The sequence below is a fragment of the Lemur catta genome, chromosome 1 (genome assembly GCF_020740605.2).
Source record: "Lemur catta isolate mLemCat1 chromosome 1, mLemCat1.pri, whole genome shotgun sequence".
Lineage (NCBI taxonomy): Eukaryota > Metazoa > Chordata > Mammalia > Primates > Lemuridae > Lemur > Lemur catta.
The window spans coordinates 119,500,568-119,518,092 of NC_059128.1; the positions used below are offsets into that span (position 1 = coordinate 119,500,568).

The 17,525-nt window shown below is 55.1% G+C and overlaps 1 protein-coding gene across 1 annotated transcript; it reads left to right on the forward strand.

Annotated features, from left to right (window-relative positions):
• Positions 1 to 12,887: 12,887 nt before the first annotated feature.
• Positions 12,888 to 16,521, forward strand: LRRC25 (leucine rich repeat containing 25). The gene is made up of 3 exons (XM_045552604.1): positions 12,888 to 12,964; positions 13,567 to 14,384; positions 16,040 to 16,521. Exons 2-3 carry the CDS (start codon positions 13,576 to 13,578, stop codon positions 16,176 to 16,178), a joined length of 948 nt encoding a protein of 315 aa, XP_045408560.1. The 5' UTR covers positions 12,888 to 12,964; positions 13,567 to 13,575; the 3' UTR covers positions 16,179 to 16,521.
• The last annotated feature ends 1,004 nt before the right edge of the window (positions 16,522 to 17,525 follow it).

Sequence of the window (17,525 nt, forward strand, 5' to 3'; positions counted from 1 at the left end):
TCGTGGGCACACAGGTGCACAGAGACACGCTTCCGCAAGGCCATGCCATAGCTTCCAATAGCGGTGAAAAGAGCCCACGCAGTCGCGGTCACCCCGGGGTACGGAACCGCACCCGACCCAGCTCCACGGTCCCAAGGCCTGTGCACACCCACAGTAAACCACCCACAGCCACGCATATGAAGGGGTGCCCAGGTCCTGGGAGCCACCCTGCACGGACCCACCTAACCCCTGGGCGACCGCATGCGCCGCGGATCAGGCTCGGTGTTGCCCCTGTAAATAGGGCGCGTCCCACTTCTGCCACTGCGGATGCAGGGGCGCGGGCAGCGGGTGCCCCATTCCCCTTTCCCAAAGGGTGTGCGGAGGCGCTGGGGGCGGACACTGAGGCAGGAGTGCCCGGGAGAAGTGGAGACCTGTGTCTAGGGGACCTGTGGGCCGCGCGCCTGGGCGGGGTGGGGAGAGGAGATCTAGCTGTGACTCGGTCTGGATGTTTCTGTGACATGTTTGCTACGGGTATTCTTTTTTTTCTCCTACACAAGCCAGCGAGGGTGTCTGTGTGTAAACATGCGATTTCCGTGTGAATGCACGTGGACGTCATTGTGCGTGGGGGGTTGGCAGGCACTCAAGGAACGATAGTTGTCGGGGCAACTGTCCCTGGCTCCGCGGTGGCAGTAGTGCGTCCGCGGCGGTCGTGTGGGGCCGACTGGCCCAGAATCGGGGTGTGTGCACAAGCGTGTGCGAGTGCGCGCGTGGGTGGACCGCCCGCTCTCCGGGGCGCGCGTTGTGTAGCTGTGCGCTCACGTGTCCTGTGTCGTGCGTGTGTGGGTCTCGATTTCTCCTGCTGCCGGCCAACCCCCCCAGTACCGGACAACACCCCCACCCCCACCCCCACCCCCAGCCGTCTGGCGGGCGGGAAGTCGGAAGCCGCCAGGGTTCCAGACCCGCGAAGAGGAAGGGAGGGGCAGGGCCGGTTCCAGCCCCGCCTCCTCCCCGAGGGGCCAGGCGACGGAGGGGGACGCCAGCCCTTCCCACTTCCTGTCCAGCCGGCCGCCCCCTCCCCCAGCTTCCTCTCCCGCAGGCCTCCCGGCATGGGCCGCCGGAAGCACGGGCGGGTGCTGCGCGCTAATGGGGCTGCCCGCTCGATGTCGCCGAGCCGCCGGCTGCCGACTGCCAGGTGCCTGGAGAGCCACCGTGGGGCGTGGGTTTTGGCGTCAGGGACACCCCTCATACTAACTACCGCTCCCACCACTGCTCTCCAGCGCCTACATTCATCCAGGCACAGAGAGGGTGCGGCTCACCCAAGTCTCACAGCGAGTTGGTGACACCCCTCCGGCCACCTCCCCATTTATCTCCCAAAGCTCCGTGGCTCCCCGGTATCCTGTGTTCCCTTGGCGGATCCCTCGCCCTCTCTGAGCCGCGGTTCCTAGAGTCAGTGTGTCTTCATCCACCCGCAGACATTTATCGAGCGCCTGCTGTGTGCCCTGTTTTGGGGACCCAGCCGGGGCACGTGGCTACCTCTCCGCAGAGCAGATGGTCTAATGGGGAAGGCAGACAGTCAAAAGCTGGCGAGTCAGTTGGGTAATTTCAGGGAGTGCCACATGCTGGGCAGAGGGAGGGGCCCGGGGTGGACAGAGGACGGGCGACGCGAGGTCGGCCGGGCTCCTGGAGCAGGGCGGAGGCGCCCGCGGCCCGGCCGGCTGCGGTGGGGGAGGCGCGGCGGGCGGCAGCGACCAGCTTGGTTCTCATGGCAACCGGGAAGGATTTCCAAACATAGCCTGGTCGCCGGCGGGAAAGTCGCGGCAGAGAGGGCTCTGGGGCCCACGCGGCGTCGGGAAGCGTAGCTGCGCGCACACCCAGCCAGGGTGCGTGCCTTGCGGGAGCAGCACCCACAGTCAGGGTCCCCCCCACCCATCCGGGGGCAGGGCATGGCGAGGCGGGAACGTGTTTTCATAAGGGGGAGGGGCGGACCTGAAAGATCTGGAAGCAAAGTGTTCAGACTGCAGTCACAGCCAGTGCAAAGGCCCTGAGGTGGGCGCACGGTTAAGATGTTGGAGGCAGGTGTGGCTGGAGCAGGGGTAAGAGGAGGGAGATGATGGCCGGGAAGACAGAGGAGCCTGACCTCGCCCAGGCGGGGAGGAGTGGAGATTTGTTGCAAGAGCAATAGGGAGCCATGGGAGGATGTGGAGCCTCGAGGGGTGGGATTTGCATCATGATTTTAAGAATCTCCCCGGGGCAGCCGTGGGAAGCCACGATCGAGGTGGAATAGAGGAGGCAGCGAGATTGCCCCGGGAAGGGGCCCAGGTAGACGGGGGTCCTGGGCAGGACAAGCCTGGGAGTTAATTTAGGGACCAACGTAGTGCGGTCAGCCATCAACTGGGTCTCTGCCAACTTCAGCCCTCAACTGGGTCTCTGCCTCTCAGGGTGGGTGGTGGGGAGTTACCCACCACCGACGTCCCACAAGCATGGGTGGAGGGCAGCACCTGCGGGAGCCCAAAGGAGGCTTTGCTTATGGGACAGGGGAGCTGCCCGGAGAAGGGGCTTTCACTCCCCTACAGCCATGCGGTCACCCTACACAGTCCCACCTCCCGGCCTCTCCTGTCGCCTGGAACGCTCTTTCTCTGGCTCCTGGCCTCCTCTGGCTCCTCCTGCCAACGAACAGTTCCTCCTCCTCCTCCCCCCTTCTCCTTCCCCCTTCTCCTTCCCCCTTCTCCTTCCCCTTTCTCCTCCCCCCTTCTCCTCTTCTTCCTCCTCCCAGCCTTCCCTGGGCTCTTCCTCCAGATTACTGTCTCAGCACTGGTCTCGGTTGGATGATGCATCCCGTTCTCGGCTGACAGCCTCCTCTTCCCTCTGGATCCGGTCTCCCTGAGGACACCACGGTGGGGGACGGATGGGGTGGGGGTGGGGGTATGCCTGGTTGCTCATGCTGGAGTCCTCGGGAGGAGGCTGGGTTTTTTCCTGATGATGGTTTTTCCTCTCCCTAGGAGGTGGAAGCGGCCCCTTCACCTCCAACCCATTCAAGTGAGGGGCTCTGGGAGGGGCCCCGACCCCAGCTGTCGCCCCCACAGCCCCTCACCAGCTGTGCTTGCATGGGAGGCAGGTGCAGCTGGGAGCAGGGGCTATGCTATGAGACTGTTTCCTCCCAGAAGCTATAATTATGGGTAGTTTTCTAAATGCAACACAAAAATTAAAACCCAGACAACACCAGGATGGGAGCAGCCCTGGCAGCTGGCGGAGGGTCGTTGAGACAGCTTCCCTCCTTGGAGTCTGGGGCTTCCAAAATGGGGAATTCTGCCCCAAGATCAAGACCGGCTGCCTGGAGGCTGAAGGCCCCGCAGGGAGGATCTGGGCCTGGGTTGGGTGTTTTGTTTTTGTTTTTAAGCCACAGACCAGTGGGCTTGGGTTTGAACCCTGGCTGTCCCCTGTCCTGCTGTGTGGCCTTGATAGGGAGCCAGCTGAACTCCAGTGACCTCTCTGAGCTGTGGGGTCATGGGCTTCAAGGGACTCCAGGCAAGAGAAGGGACACAAGAGAACTGGGTCAATGAGTTCCAGCCAAACCTGCCACCTCCCACCCCCACGTCCATCCACCACAATGCTTAACCCAAGCCGGGTACACCACTCTGCTTCTAGCACCTTCTGTGGCTGCCAACAAATCGAGTCCTCTGCCCTGCACTTGGACTCCAGAGACAAAATCACTGGGACCTTGTGCATCCTGTAACATCCTCCCAGCCGCCCCCTGAGGGAGGCAGCATTTCTTCTCCCCATGTTACAGATGGGGAAACTGAGGCTCAGAAAGGCTCCAAGGGAGGGAATCACACAAGCCACCCAGAGGCAGCACCACACCCGCTGGAGTGCTTCCAGCACCCTGTCTGAGTTTGGGATACTCATTCTGGAAAGCTGGAGGCATTTTGTGGAAGTCCCAGGCCTGGGGGGAGGGACAGGGAAGTAGGGAATAGGGGGCAGGTCAGCTGCTGGTCGCCTGCCCACCCCCTGCAGGCCACAGGGACCACACCACATGGCTGGACGCCCCACTGCTGGCCGCTGCTTCTCTTCACCTGTAGCCTTCCCTGGCCTCGGGAACACCCGTCCTGGATGGGCCAGTCCCTCTAAGTTCTCTAAGGCAGCCCTGAGCCTTTGCTGCCCACCACCTCACCCGCTTGCTGGCGTCCCCAGCAGGGCACCTTCCCCAGCTCCCTCCGGGACTTCCTGGGGTGACCTAGAAACCCCCTGTGTGCCCTGCAGTCTCAGTGTGTGATTCTGTTTTCTGGGAAATTGCAGTGGGGTTGGGGATGGATAAACACCCCAGCCCGCTCACCCGAGTGGGACCACTTGGGTGAGCATCTCCACTGTCCCCCAGTGGTCCCAAGCAGGTCTGAGCACCACTTGCCCGCAGCATCGCCTGCCTGTGGGCAGTTGGCGCGCCTTTTAGGGCTCCTTCCCTGTTGTGGAATCACTTCCCAGATACCTCCTACCCCAACTGACCCCAACCAGGCCTTGAATCCTTGACTCAGAGCCAGCTTCTGATGGCCCCACAGTATGCCAAGCACTCTGCTTTGGTGCCTTCATGGAACCATCCCAGCAGGCGCCCATACGCCGGTTCTGCAGAGGAGAAAATGGGCTCAGAGCAGCAGAGCAACTTGCAGGAGAACACACAGCACCTGGGAGCAGAGGCACCAGGTCTGACTATCGGGTACCCTGTTAACGCCCCTCCCTACCTGCAGCCTTTCTTCCTACTCGTGGAGGAAAGAGTTTTCGTGGCACTCTAAGGTGTTACTCTCTAGACTGGACAGGGGAAGGGTCTTTTCTTGCCCCTTGGGCCCCTTTTCTGCTTCTGCCAAGGCTGCCAGGGACTGCAGTTCCTTGTGTGGCCACTTGAGGACAGCAGAGATTCAGAGTCCGCAGGCTGCGCCCTAGCACCTGCTTGGAGCTGCCGGGAGACCCCACTTTCCAGTGTGGAACTATTCTGCCTCTTTGACCTTGCGCATTCTCCCAGGTCGGCTTCCAAATATATGTTTATGTATTGAATCATTTCATGGCAAAAAGGGGAAAAATACAGAAAAAAATCAGCTAGTCACCTCAACAACCTAAAAAAACCCTGTTTCCATTTTGAACTCGTCCATGCACATTTTTTTTCTTTTTTGTCGTATATTTTTTTACTAGAGAGCCTTCCTAGACTAGGCCTTTCCAAAACTGTGAACTACCCCATCTTACTCTCCCAGTGCCCCTGACTTGAATTTTACCGTAGCCTGGTTGTTGTGACCTTTAGAATCCGCTGGTTTCCGGTACATGGTGCATCTCCCCTCCGGAGCATCAGCTCCCCAAGGGTGGGAGTTTTGCCGCATCCCATAGGTGCTCAGTAAATATTTGTGGAATAAACAGTTTTACCAAAAATAAAAAATAAAACCTAGACTGGGCGCAGCGGCTCACGCCTGTAATCCCAGCACTCTGTGAGGCCGAGTCAGGAGGATCACCTGAAGCCAGGAGTTTGAGATCAGCCTGGTCAATATAGCAAGACCCCATCTCTACAAAAAATAAGGAAAATTAGGCGGACATGGTGGCCTGTGCCTGTAGTCCCAGCTGCTCAGGAGGTTGAGGCAGGAGTATGGCTTGAGCCCAGGAGTTCAAGGCTGCAGTGAGCTATGACTGTGCCACTGCACTCTATTCTGGGCAACAAGAGTGAGACCCAATTCTATTATCCCCATAATTTTGCTTTTAATATATAGCTTAGAGAAGTCCTGTACATAGATGTTCTTTGGAGCGCTGTTTAAAAACCAGAAAATTATTAAACATGTCACAGTATTACAAAATATAGTCTTACATAAAGCAATGTCTCAGAATGTCTCAGAAATGACAACAATAAAATAAAATAAATCCTAGCAAATATAAAGCTAAATATTCCCTTTGGTCTCTAACTAAAGGCCCCTTTCTTGATTTCTCCAAATCAAGTCCAAATGCACCTGTCCGTGAGCAACATGAAGTTTCATTGTATCTTGAGAAATCACTTGACAGACCCTTCCAGGTAGGTGCAGCTATGTAAATCTTGTCTCTGAATACAGTGTGCCTAATGGTTAGCCACACGGATTCAGGGCAGACCCCCAGTTGCTGCAGAGCCTTGGGCAAGCTGCCCAAACACACCATGCCTCAGTTTCCTCATCTGTAACGGGGGTAATGACAGTACCTACCTCAAGGAGCTATTGTGACGATTATATGACTTAATATTATTTAACTAGCCAGTTCTTGGCTGCTGCTATTATAATTATTTAAAATGTCTAAAGTTTGTAACTGACGTATAGTATTTCTTTGTGTCACTACAACTGTCTTGATTTGGTGTCTTTGAGAAGCAGACCCTAAGGCTGAAGTTCAAGGGCATGATTATTCCGGAAGGGCTTCCAGGAAGCCTCTTAGGGGATAAAGGGAGAGACACGGAAGGAAGGAGCCCTGCGGGGGGTGCCAACGAGCAGGTTCAGCATGGGCTCAGTCTCTGGGGACCTCAGGGGATGGCATAGATCTTGTCCTCAGACCTGTCCTACCTGAGGGTAGAGAGAGCTGAGGCATTTATAACCAACTCTCTTTCCATCTGTGGTTGAGGACTGCTCTCAAGAGAGCTATGTGGCCCAGCGGCGTGGCCTCCTGTGGCCAGAGCTGCTGTCAGCCAAGACATGCAGCTCTCACAGGTGGGACTTGCTTGCTTGACCAACCATAGCTGCCTTAGTTAGGCCACATTCTGTTTACTCACTCCTCTCTCTCTCTTTTTTTTTCTTTTTTTTTTTTTAATTTTTTTAAAGCCCCCTGCCTCCCCTAAAGGGGGCACCGGCAGTGGCTGCAGGAGCTACCACAGCTGCCCAGGGGGAGGGAGGAGGTGCCCTCCTGCCCACTACTCTCTCAAGGGCATTCAGTGGCTTTTGAAATTTTACTATAACCAACAAGGCCATGTGACCTTCTCTCTCTCTCTTTTTTTTTTCCTAGAGATAGTCTTGCTGTGTTGCCCAGGCTGGCCTTGAAGTCTGACCTCATGCAGTCCTCCTGCCTCAGCTTCCCATGTAGCTGGGACCACAGGTGTGCGCCGCTGCGTCTGGCACCATGTGACCTTAAATGAGGTCTTCCCATGTCATTAAAATTCATGCTTTGGCTGGGCGAGGTGGCTCACGCCTATAATCCTAGCATTCTGGGAGGCCAAGGTGGGAGAATTGCTTGAGCTCAGGAGTTTGAGGTTGCAGTAAGTTATGATACCACTGCATTCTACCTGGGGCAACAGAGCAAGATTGTCTTAGGAGTTCAAAACCAGCCTAAGCAAGAATGAGACCCCATCTCTACTAAAAATAGAAAAATTATTGGGGTGTCATGGCACACACCTGTAGTTCCAGCTACTCGGGAGGCTGAGGCAGGAGGATCGCTTGAGCCCAGGAGTTTGAGGTTGCAGTGAGCTATGATGACACCACGGCACTCTAGCCGGGGTGACAGGGTGAGACTTTATCTCAAAAAAAAAAAAAATCATGCTTCAGCCTCATTGCTTGACTTCCTGAATTCCATTTCTGTGCATGGATGGGCCAGCATCGACCCATCCCCTCCCCCAGGGGACACTCAGCTTGCCTATGGATCACTCAGTGTCCCTAGCGCCAGGCACACTCTCATGTTCATATGGGTGTCTGTGGTTCTGGGCCCTACTTGCAGTGCTTCACTGTGGTGTTACTATTGTCCTCATTTCCACAGAGGAGGAAACCAAGGCACAGAGAGGTTAAGGCACTGGCCTTGGGCCACACAGCCTCAAAGTGGCCGAGCAGGCCTCAGTCATCATTTGCTGACTTAATGCATGGAGGGCCACGGATGTCCACCCCTGTCCATACTCCAGATTTGCCCCTAAGTCTGCCGTGGCCCAGCCTCTGCTCGTTACACCTGTCTCTGGTCCTGACTGCTGGCTCCAGAGCCCCTCAGACCCCTCCCAGATCCCAGGACTCCTAGTCCCCAGGGCCCCCAGATCGTGGGATCCCCAGACCCAGACCACCAGACTCCAGGGTACCCAGCTTCCTCAGAGTTCACTGTCCCAGGCCCCAGGGCTGCCGGACCCCCACTGCCTGCAGCCCTGCGTCTGCCGTGTCCTCCTGTCCCCGTTTCCTCGTTTTCTAAGAGGCCTTAGGGCTGGACCCTCAGCAGCCTCCTGGGGCGAGGGAGACACACAGCCACACCAGGCCCACTGCTGGTGGCACCTCTCGGTCCCTCTGTCCCCCTGTTCATCATGAGTGTGGTTGATGGTTGGTTTCCATGTGGAAGTCGAACGGGTTGACTATACTTTGCAGTCACACAGTGTGATAGGACCATCCCGAAATAAAAACTGTAAAAAAGTTCGAGGTGAGGTTCTCCTCCCCTGCCTGCCCCTAAGGGTCACCACGGGTGTTTGCTTCTTCGGTTTCATTCAGGGTTTTCTACGCAAATGAAATCTAGATGCTTCTTATTTTGTTTTTATTTTTTTGTTGTTGTTGTTTTTTGCTTTTCGCACTTAACATTTCCTCTTTGTGCTATAGACTGAAATTTTGTGTCCAAATGTTGAAACCTAGTCACCTAGTCCCCACTGTGTATTAGGAGGTGGGGCTCTGGGGAGGTAATTAGGTTCCCAGGGCAGAGTCTTCGGGAATGCAGTTAGTGTCTCCAGAGTGCCCTTGCTCTTTCTGCCCTGTGAGGACAAGTGAGAAGAGGGTCATCTGCAAACCAGGAAGCTAATCTGTGGGTGCCTTGATCTTGGACTTCGCAGCCTCCCGAATGGTGAGGAATAAATTTCTGTTGTTTGTAGGCCACCCAGTCTGTAGCATTTTGTTAGCAGCCTGAACTGACTCACACTTGGAAACAGGTGCTCTCTAGCCAGGACTGCTTCCACCACAGGGCCTTTGCACAGGCTGTTCCCTCTCCTAGATGCCTTTTCCCACATCCCTCCCTCCTTAATCTGAAGTTCTCTCCTCTCTAAGGCCTTCCTTGATCATCCCATTTAAAAGTTGCCATACCAGCCTGAGCAAGAGCGAGACCCCATCTCTACTAAAAATAGAACAAATTAGCCTGGCGTGGTGGTGTGCACCTGTAGTCCCAGCCACTTGGGAGGCTGAGGCAGGAGGATCGTGTGAGCCCAGGAGTTGGAGGTTGCAGTGAGCTGTGATAATCTCACACACTCTAGCCCAGGCCACAGAGCAAGACCCCATCTCAGGGAAAAAAAACAAGTTGCTACCTTCCTTCCCTCCCTCCCTGTTTCCTTCCTGTATTTTCCATCACACTGGTCCCACCACCTGCACATGGTGCATTTTCCTGTTGGATGCCACGTGCTCCAATGACAGCCCGGGGGGGGGGGCAGAGATTTTGTCTGTTTTATTCACAGCTATAGCTGCAGCTCCTAGACCAGTACTTGGCACACAGTAAGAGCTTAATAAAGGCTTGTGGAGGAAACGAATGAGTCTGTCTTTGTGGGTTCATAGAGATCTATGATTTCCTTTTCATAACTCTGTGGCACCCCCAAGGATGGATGCACTGTTATTGATGTAACCGATCCTTAGGTTGTTTTCAGTTTTTTTAAAATTAGTTTATTTTGGCTGTGCACAGTGGCTCACACCTGTAATCCTAGTACTCTGGGAGGCTGAGGCAGGCAGATCGTTTGAGGTCAGGAGTTCGAGACCAGCCTGAGCAAGAGCGAGACCCCGTCTCTACTAAAAATAGAAAGAAATTATCCGGACAGCTAAAAACATATAGAAAAAATTAGCTGGGCATGGTGGCGCATGCCTGTAGTCCCAGGTACTCGGGAGGCTGAGGCAGTAGGATCGCCTAAGCCCAGGAGTCTGAGGTTGCTGTGAGCTAGGCTGACGCCATGGCACTGTAGCCCAGGCAAGAGAGTGAGACTCTGTCTCAAAAATAAATAAATAAATAAATAAATAATAAAATAAAAATAAAAATAAGCTTATTTTTATTTTTAAGACAAGGTTGTTCACTCTGTCGCCCAGGCTGGAGTGCAGTGGCACAATCAGAGCTCACTGCAGCCTCCAACTCCTGGGCTCACGCGATCCTCCTGCCTCAGCCTTTTGAGTAGCTGGGCCTACAGGTGCCACCATGCCTGGCTGATTTTTCTAGTTTTAGTAGAGATGGGGGTCTCCCTATGTTGCCCAAGCTGGTCTCTTGGGCTCAAGCGATCCTCCCATGATAGCTGATTTTTTTTCCATATAACAAACAATGCTGAAATGAATCATCTCAAAGCCTGGGCCATCTTTTTGTCTTTTCTTTTGTTTTTATTCTGTAAAATGCATGTAACATAAAATTCACCATTTTAACCCTTTTATTATTTTTTAATTATTATTTATTTATTTATTTTTGGGACGGAGTCTCACTCTGTTGCCCAGGCTAGAGTGCTATGGCGTCAGCCTAGCTCACAGCAACCTCAAACTTCTGGGCTCAAGCAATCCTTCTGCCTCAGCCTCCCAAGTAGCTGGAACTACAGGCATGCACCACCATGCCCGGCTGATTTTTCTATATATATTTTTAGCTGTCCATATAATTTCTTTCTATTTTTAGTAGAGACGGGGTCTCGCTCTTGCTCAGGCTGGTCTCGAACTCCTGAGCTCAAACAATCCACCTGCCTCGACCTCCCAGAGAGCTAGGATTACAGGCGTGAGCCACCGCGCCCGGCCCATTTTAACCATTTTAAATTGCACAGTTCAGTGGCATTTAGCACATGTACAACGTTGTGCAACAATCATCTCTATCTAATTTCAGAACATTTTCATCCCCCTAAAAGGACACCCGGTCCCCCTTGGCAGTCACTCCCCACTGCCCCTCCTCCAGCCCCTGGCAGCCACTGATCTGCTTCCTGTCTCCGGATTTGCCTGTTCTGGACGTTTCATGTCAATGGAGTCTTGCAACATGTGGCCTTTGGTGTCGGCTTCTCTCACTCAGCACCACGTTTCCAGGCTCATCCACATGGTAGCAGGTGTCTGCGCTTCATTCATTTTCTGGCTGAGCAACATCACACTGTGCGGATGGACCACATTTTTTTGAGCGGGTCCTCAGCTGACATCCCCATCACTTTGCCAACATGCGAATACTTAGGGAGGGATTCCCAGCAGCGGGCTTGCTGTGTCAGCAGACACATGAGTTTGTAATTCCACTGGCCTGTGCCAGGGTGCCCTGCACTGGGGCTGCACCTCCTATGCTCCCTGGGCAGTGCGCAGAGTGGAGAGTGGCCTGTCTCCCCAGTCCGGCCAGCACAGAATGTCATCATGCTTTTGGATGTTTACCAATCTAATAGGTGGTAGACAGCTCAGAGTTGTCATGATTTGCAGTTTTCTTGTTAGGAGTGAGCCCTTTCTTTCTTTCTTTCTTTTTTTTTTTTTTTGAGACAGAGTCTTGCTCTGTTGCCTGGGCTAGAGTACACTGGCGTCATCATAGCTCACTGAAACCTCAAACTCCTGGGCTCAAGCGATCCTCCTGCCTCGGCCTCCCGAGTAGCTGATGCTACGGGCATGCGCCACCACACCCAGCTAATTTCTCTATTTTTAGTAGAGACAGGGTCTTGCTCTTGCTCAGGCTGGTTTTGAACTCCTGGCTCAAGCGGTCCTCCTGCCTCAGCCTCCCAGAGTGCTAGGATTACAGGCGTGAGCCACTGTGCTGACCAGGAATGAACACTTTTGAATGTGTTGTTTTCAACATTGTTCAAGAGAGCAATTTGCAGCTCTTTCTTCAAAGTCTTATTTCAAAACCTTTGACCATTCCTCCAAGTTTGGGGACAGCCAGGCCAGAGGTTGAGCAGAGGGGTGGACTCCCACCCTCCCAGAGTCCTTGAGAAGTCTCTTGGCACGTACCCCATTTTATAGATGTGCAAACTGAGGCCCGGAGCAATGGAAGTCACAGAGCAAATGAGGAGCTGGAATGCGCTGGGACTTGCTCTGCCTGGCACCAGAAGGACCCCAGTGTGGCTGAGACTCTCTCAAAGCTCACCCCACCTCAATCTCACTGTTGTCACTACTCCCCGGGTTGGACTTGCACCACAGTGTCCTCTCCAGGTTGCCCACCTCCTGACACCAGGCTTACGCCAGAGGGAGCTTTGGACACAGGGCCCCTGCTGTGCTCACACACCTGTCTCGGCTCTCTAGGGCCCTGGAGATAAAGCCCCACTCCCCAGCCCGGTGTCCAAAGCCTGCACCAACTGTCCCCTGCCCACACCACCAGTTCCTCTGCTTCGCAATCACTAAGCAGTCCTCCCACTACAGGCACTTCACTCCTAACCACACTACCCGTGCCAGCTATGTTTTCTCAAGCGCTGGGCCTTGGGCTCCTGCAATGTGTTCCTTGCTGTCTGCCACTTTGATTCACCCTCCAAGACCCACACTCAGTGTCCCCTCCCCCAGGGAGCCCTCCTCTCAGCCCCCTACAGCATAGAAGCAACATGGTGTCTGAGTCTCCAGGGGAGGCTAGGAGCTTGGAGAGACAGAGAGAGGTTTCGGGAATCCTTGGCAAACTCCTACTCCTATGTTAAAGCCCCAACTCTAATGCCTCCTCCTCCAGGAAGCCTTCCAGAAAGACCCTGTCCCTCTCTCTGGCCCTTCCCTGACTGCATGGGCCTGGGGGGAGTCTGTGTCCAGCTCTGTCCTCTCCCAGGACTGCATGCGCCTTGAGGACCTGGCCAGGGTTCAGGCTTCTTGAGGGCCTAGCATGGGTGATGTTTGTTGAATGGATAAATGAATGTGTGGGTCGGGAGCCAACTGAGCGGAGGGCAAGAAGCGAGTTGGTGAGGTGGCAGTCAGTTTGGCTGCCGTGGAGGGAAGCCGGACCCTGGGCCGCCCCTCCCCCTAGCGTGAGAACCTTGAGGCCATGCAGGGGGCGGGTCGCTGTGTCTTCACTCTTCCCCTCCTCGCTCCACCCAGACAGCAGTTCCTCTTCCCCCTGAGCCGCTGGGAGGGGAGCGCCAGAGGCCACGGCAGGTCCTCGGAGGGTTGCCCGCGTCCAGGTGAGCCGCCGCGCAGCAACCCCCCCTTTCCCAGCCCCGCCCCGGCGAAGGTGTGGCAGTGGGACCCGAAAGTAGGACCGAGGCACAGGACTTCGGCCTGCGCGGGCCGCAGACCGGAGCTGGGGGACCCTGTAGGCAGCCCCCACCCCACCCCATTCCAGGACTCCGCAGCTACTCCGCGGTTCCCAGAGGAACAATTAGGGTGGGGCAGGGCTGGGCCGCTTCCATGGCAACCGCTCATTTGCATATGGCCCCGTCCTGGCCAATGAGGGCGCCCCAAATGTGCGGGAATTGAGTCCCAAAGGGGCTCCTCTGGGAACCGAGAAAGGCTTGACTCGGCGGTCCCCTCCCCGCCTTCCCCTAGGCACTGGGGTCGCGTACCCATTCCCAGAAGGGGACACTGAAGCTGTGGCCCAACCAGCAAGAGGTGACAAGGCAAGGCCTCCATTTCTCCATTTCAGAAGCGGCCTGAGCTGTTCTGAGCTATAAATAATAATAATAACAAACGACACAGGCAGTGAGGACGAGGGCGAGGGCGAGGGCGAGGGCGAGGGTGACCACAGGGCTGAGGTCGGGGCTTGGATGCCGGTGTCTTTGCTCAGGTTGCCTGAATGGAGGGCGCCCTGGCGTGGGTGTTGTCGCTGCCGCCGCTGCCGCCGCTGCCGCTGCTGCTGCTGCTGCTGCAGGACCCAGGCAGCCAGGGACTTTGGTGCAATGTTACCTCGGGGGATGTGGACTGGACCAGGGAGTTCAAGGCCGAGTGCCTGAACTTCAGTGGCCAAGGTGTGAGCCTGCCCCGGAACCAGTCTCTGCGGGCCAGCAACCTGCTGCTCCTCGATCTGTCTGGGAACAGCCTGGGAGAGCTGCCGCTGACCTTCTTCACCGACCTGAAGAAACTGCAGGTCCTGGACGTCACAGACAACCGGCTGGACCGCGTGGACGGGGCGCTGGCTACACTCTGTGTGGACTTGAGGGCCGACTGTAGTTGCGTCCTGGCTCCCTGGCATGAGGTCTGGCGAGACAACTGCTCTGGCCACCTGCCCATGCCGTGCCTGGACACAGCCACCAGTGGCTGGCACAACCTCTCCACCTTCCTGGAGGTCAGCTGTGCCCCCGGTCTGGCCCCCACAACCATTGGGGCCATGGTGGCCGGCGGATGCCTGTTTCTTGGACTTGCCATCGCGGGCGCAGTGCTAGCCTGGAGACTCTGTGGACGCAGAGCGGCCAGAAGCCAGGACTTGGGCAAAGCCTCGGTGGCTCAGGACGGTCCCAGGCCCAGCTCAGGCTTGCAGCCACGGTACAGCAATCGGGACCGAGGCTCCAAGCCCCGAGTGGCCACCCCACGCCGCCCCTCCACACCCGACTATGAGAACATGTTTGTGGGTGAGAAAGCTGCCCAGCACCGGCGGGACAATCATGGGTGAGTGACCCACCGACACCTGCCTGCAGTGGTTAATAGCAAGACTCCGGACCCAGATGGCCGGAGTTCAAATCCCAGCTCTGCCTCCTACAGGCTGTAGACTCTTAGGCAAGTGGCTTCGCATATCTGAGCCTCAGTCTCTTCATCTATAAAATGAGGACAATAACAACCCTTGCCTCAGGGTGTTGGGGTAAGAATTAAGTGAGTTCCTATATAGGGAACAAGCTTCCCCTTCACGACCTGGAAAACCAATTTCTGGCAGCCAAGGACAGGGAGACAAGAGGCAAGTGCTTGAGGCAGATGGGAGGCTCCGCGTGGGGTCAGATCTCATGTGACCCAGGGCTGTCTCTGAACCTTCATTTCCGTCTCCGTAAAATGAGGACAGCACCCCTTGTCCCCCTGACACAAATGAGATGCTAAAGAGGTCATCTGTGTTCCTCTCCCCCACAAAGTCCTAACACCTCTTGATGATTTTACTGGGCTTAGATAGATGAGTTCGACTTTTCCAGGTTGGATAAGGGAGGGGAGGGAATTTCAAGGGGCAAGGGGCAGAAGCTGGGAAGTAGGAAAGAAGAGAGAACTTGCCTTAGATGGTTTTTAGGAAGGCAAGACATGAGAGCTGAGGCTGGAGGGGGCTGGAGGGATCCAAGCAGGAAGGGCACGCTGCCCTGGCTGTGTTTGGGCAGCGGAATCCATGTCAAGTGGCCGTGGATGAGAAAGGAGAAAACATGCAAAGCACACGTAAAATAGCTGAAAAGCAGAAGTGGTCTGTGGTAGGGAGTTGAAAGCGCTTGATTCACTAAGGCAGTTTGTGCTCTGATGTTCACATCATTTCCAACCCTACAGTTTAGAGTTTACAGTTGCAAAAATGGAGGGTCCAGGAGGCAAGGGAATGACTTGCTTAAGGCCACACAGCCAGTCAGAAGAGGCAGAAAACAAACCCTACTCACAGTCCTGTCCATTTCCTTACAACCACTTATGTGTTCAGAGTAATTCATACTAACGTGTGAATGACTGATAGATTCTGCTTACCTGAAGTGGCTTTTTTACAAGAGGAGCTGGGGGTGGAGTTAGGATATTCTGGAGACAGGAAGGTTCTTCTCTGGGGGATCTTGCCTACTATAACTAGACATTCCTAAGTAGGCTACTCACTCTTCGGCCAATTCTATGGATGTAGGAACTGAGGCTCAGAGATTATTTTTATACTAGGGCCACAAAGTCAGTTGCTTCAGGGGACCTGGTGAAAATATTTCCCATCTAAAGGGGCAAACACTGTTTGGCTCCAGCCACTTGTGTCCATGTGACTGAGGCAGCCAGAACTTCCGATTTTTCAAGAGGAAACTGAAATCTAGATTTTCATGTAAAAACGAGCAGCTATCTTAACTTTAAGGAAGGAAAAAACCCTGCCATGGGTTCAAAGTCCTCAGACCTCAGCATTAAAATCCACACATTCTTCCCTAAATCACTGCCCTCCCCAACTTCGTCAGAGAAAAGAGGGCCTGGCAGGTAGTCAGAACACTGCCTTGTGCCTCAGTTTCTTCATATGTAAATATTACGAGTGGACTCAGGCACCCTGAGCTTCCTTAAAGCTGACGTGCCTGTCCCCTGGATCTTTCTCCCTCCCCGACCCGCCCGTGATCTGTCTGTGCCCACAGAGCTCACCCTTCAGAGGACAATGACCTCTACATGAACTACAAGGGTGTCGACGTGGACTGGGCGCCTGTCTACTGCAACCTGCAGTCACTGGGCCGGGCCCCGCTGGATGAAGAGGAGTACGTGGTTCCTGGGCGCTGAGCTTGTGATGTCCCGATGTCTGCTAGACCCCCTCCCAGTCCCTGCCTTGGGGCACACCAACTCTTCTCTGGCCTCAGTCTCCTTATCTGAGGAATGGGGACAGGAAAGGACTGTCCTTGAGGCCCCAGGAGGCTCTACAACCCCCTTCTCTGCCCCCACTCTGCTCCTCAGACCTGTCAGCTGCGAGAGGAGGAAGAGGAGAGATCTCTGACTAGGGGACTGGAAGGTCAGTGTGTGAACTGCATCGTCATCTTCCTGTTGGTGTGCAGGTGGTGCTCAATAAATGCTTTGGGGCTGATGAGGCTGCTGGTGCAGGCTCAGTGGGTTCCTCCTGGGCTCCCAAGGCCACATCTCCATCTGAGAAGCCAGAATTGCCCCCCACCTCCCGTCACTCCCTTCTACCCTCTCAGGCCCCCTTCCCAGGTGCCCAGTCTCCAGGCTTGACTCCCAGGGCAGCCCATGCCAGCCCCACGGGGATCTTTATAACTCATGAGTTGGACTGTGCCCCTCCCCTGCTCACACACCCTCCATGGCTCCCTATGGCCCCCAGAGCCTCACCCTGGTGCTTGAGGCCTGTGTGATCCAACCCTGCCCATCTTATCGGCTTTCTCATCCTTCTACCTTTCCAATCTGGGCTCTGTCCCCACCAAGCCACCTCCCTGCTAAAGCCTTCATTTTCCTGCCTTTGCCATTCCTTCCACCCATTCCCTTCCACATTTTCTCACTCTAAAGCTACTTAATGCAGATGCACAGCTCTGGCCTGGGTGTCAGGAGGTGTGGATTCTGGCCCTGACGCTGCCATTGGCTCTCTGGGCCTGGCTACCCCATTTCTAAAACCAGGAGATTAGAATTGGTCTCTAAGGCTGCTTTTGCTCTAATATTCTCAGGAAACTTAACTGGTCCTTCGAGGCCCAAGTGTAATGCCACCTCCTCTGGGAAGCCTTCCCTGGTCCTTCCTCAGGCAGAGTTCATTACTGCCAGGCCTTAGTGTTTTTCAATAGTTTGTTCCAGCTTGTGCCTCAGCTAGTTTCCTGTAACTAGTCCCAGCCCAGCTCCTGCCAACCTTCCAATCTGGTGGTGACAGAGCTGGACACAGACACACCCAGTCCTGGGAGATCAAGCCTGGGTTGGAGGGAGGGAGGCAGGCAGGGTCCCCAGAGGGAGACAACCGAAGGAGTTAGAACAAGGTTGCATGTAAGAGGGGAATCTGCAACGGATTTTGCAGGAGGCATAGGAGTTTGAGCAGAGAAGAGAAAAAGGAGTATATGGTGGAGACCAGCTTGTGCAAGAGCCTGGAGGTGTGAAAAGGCATGTGTCTGCTGGCTTTTGAGTGTCCCTGGTGTGCAG

Excerpts from the sequence above, each read along its gene's own strand:
- LRRC25 (XM_045552604.1), top strand. The coding sequence starts at position 13,576 with ATGGAGGGCGCCCTGGCGTGGGTGTTGTCGCTGCCGCCGCTGCCGCCG. Across the intron at positions 14,385-16,039 it reads CACCGGCGGGACAATCATGG|AGCTCACCCTTCAGAGGACA; the intron begins GTGAGTGACCCA and ends CTGTGCCCACAG.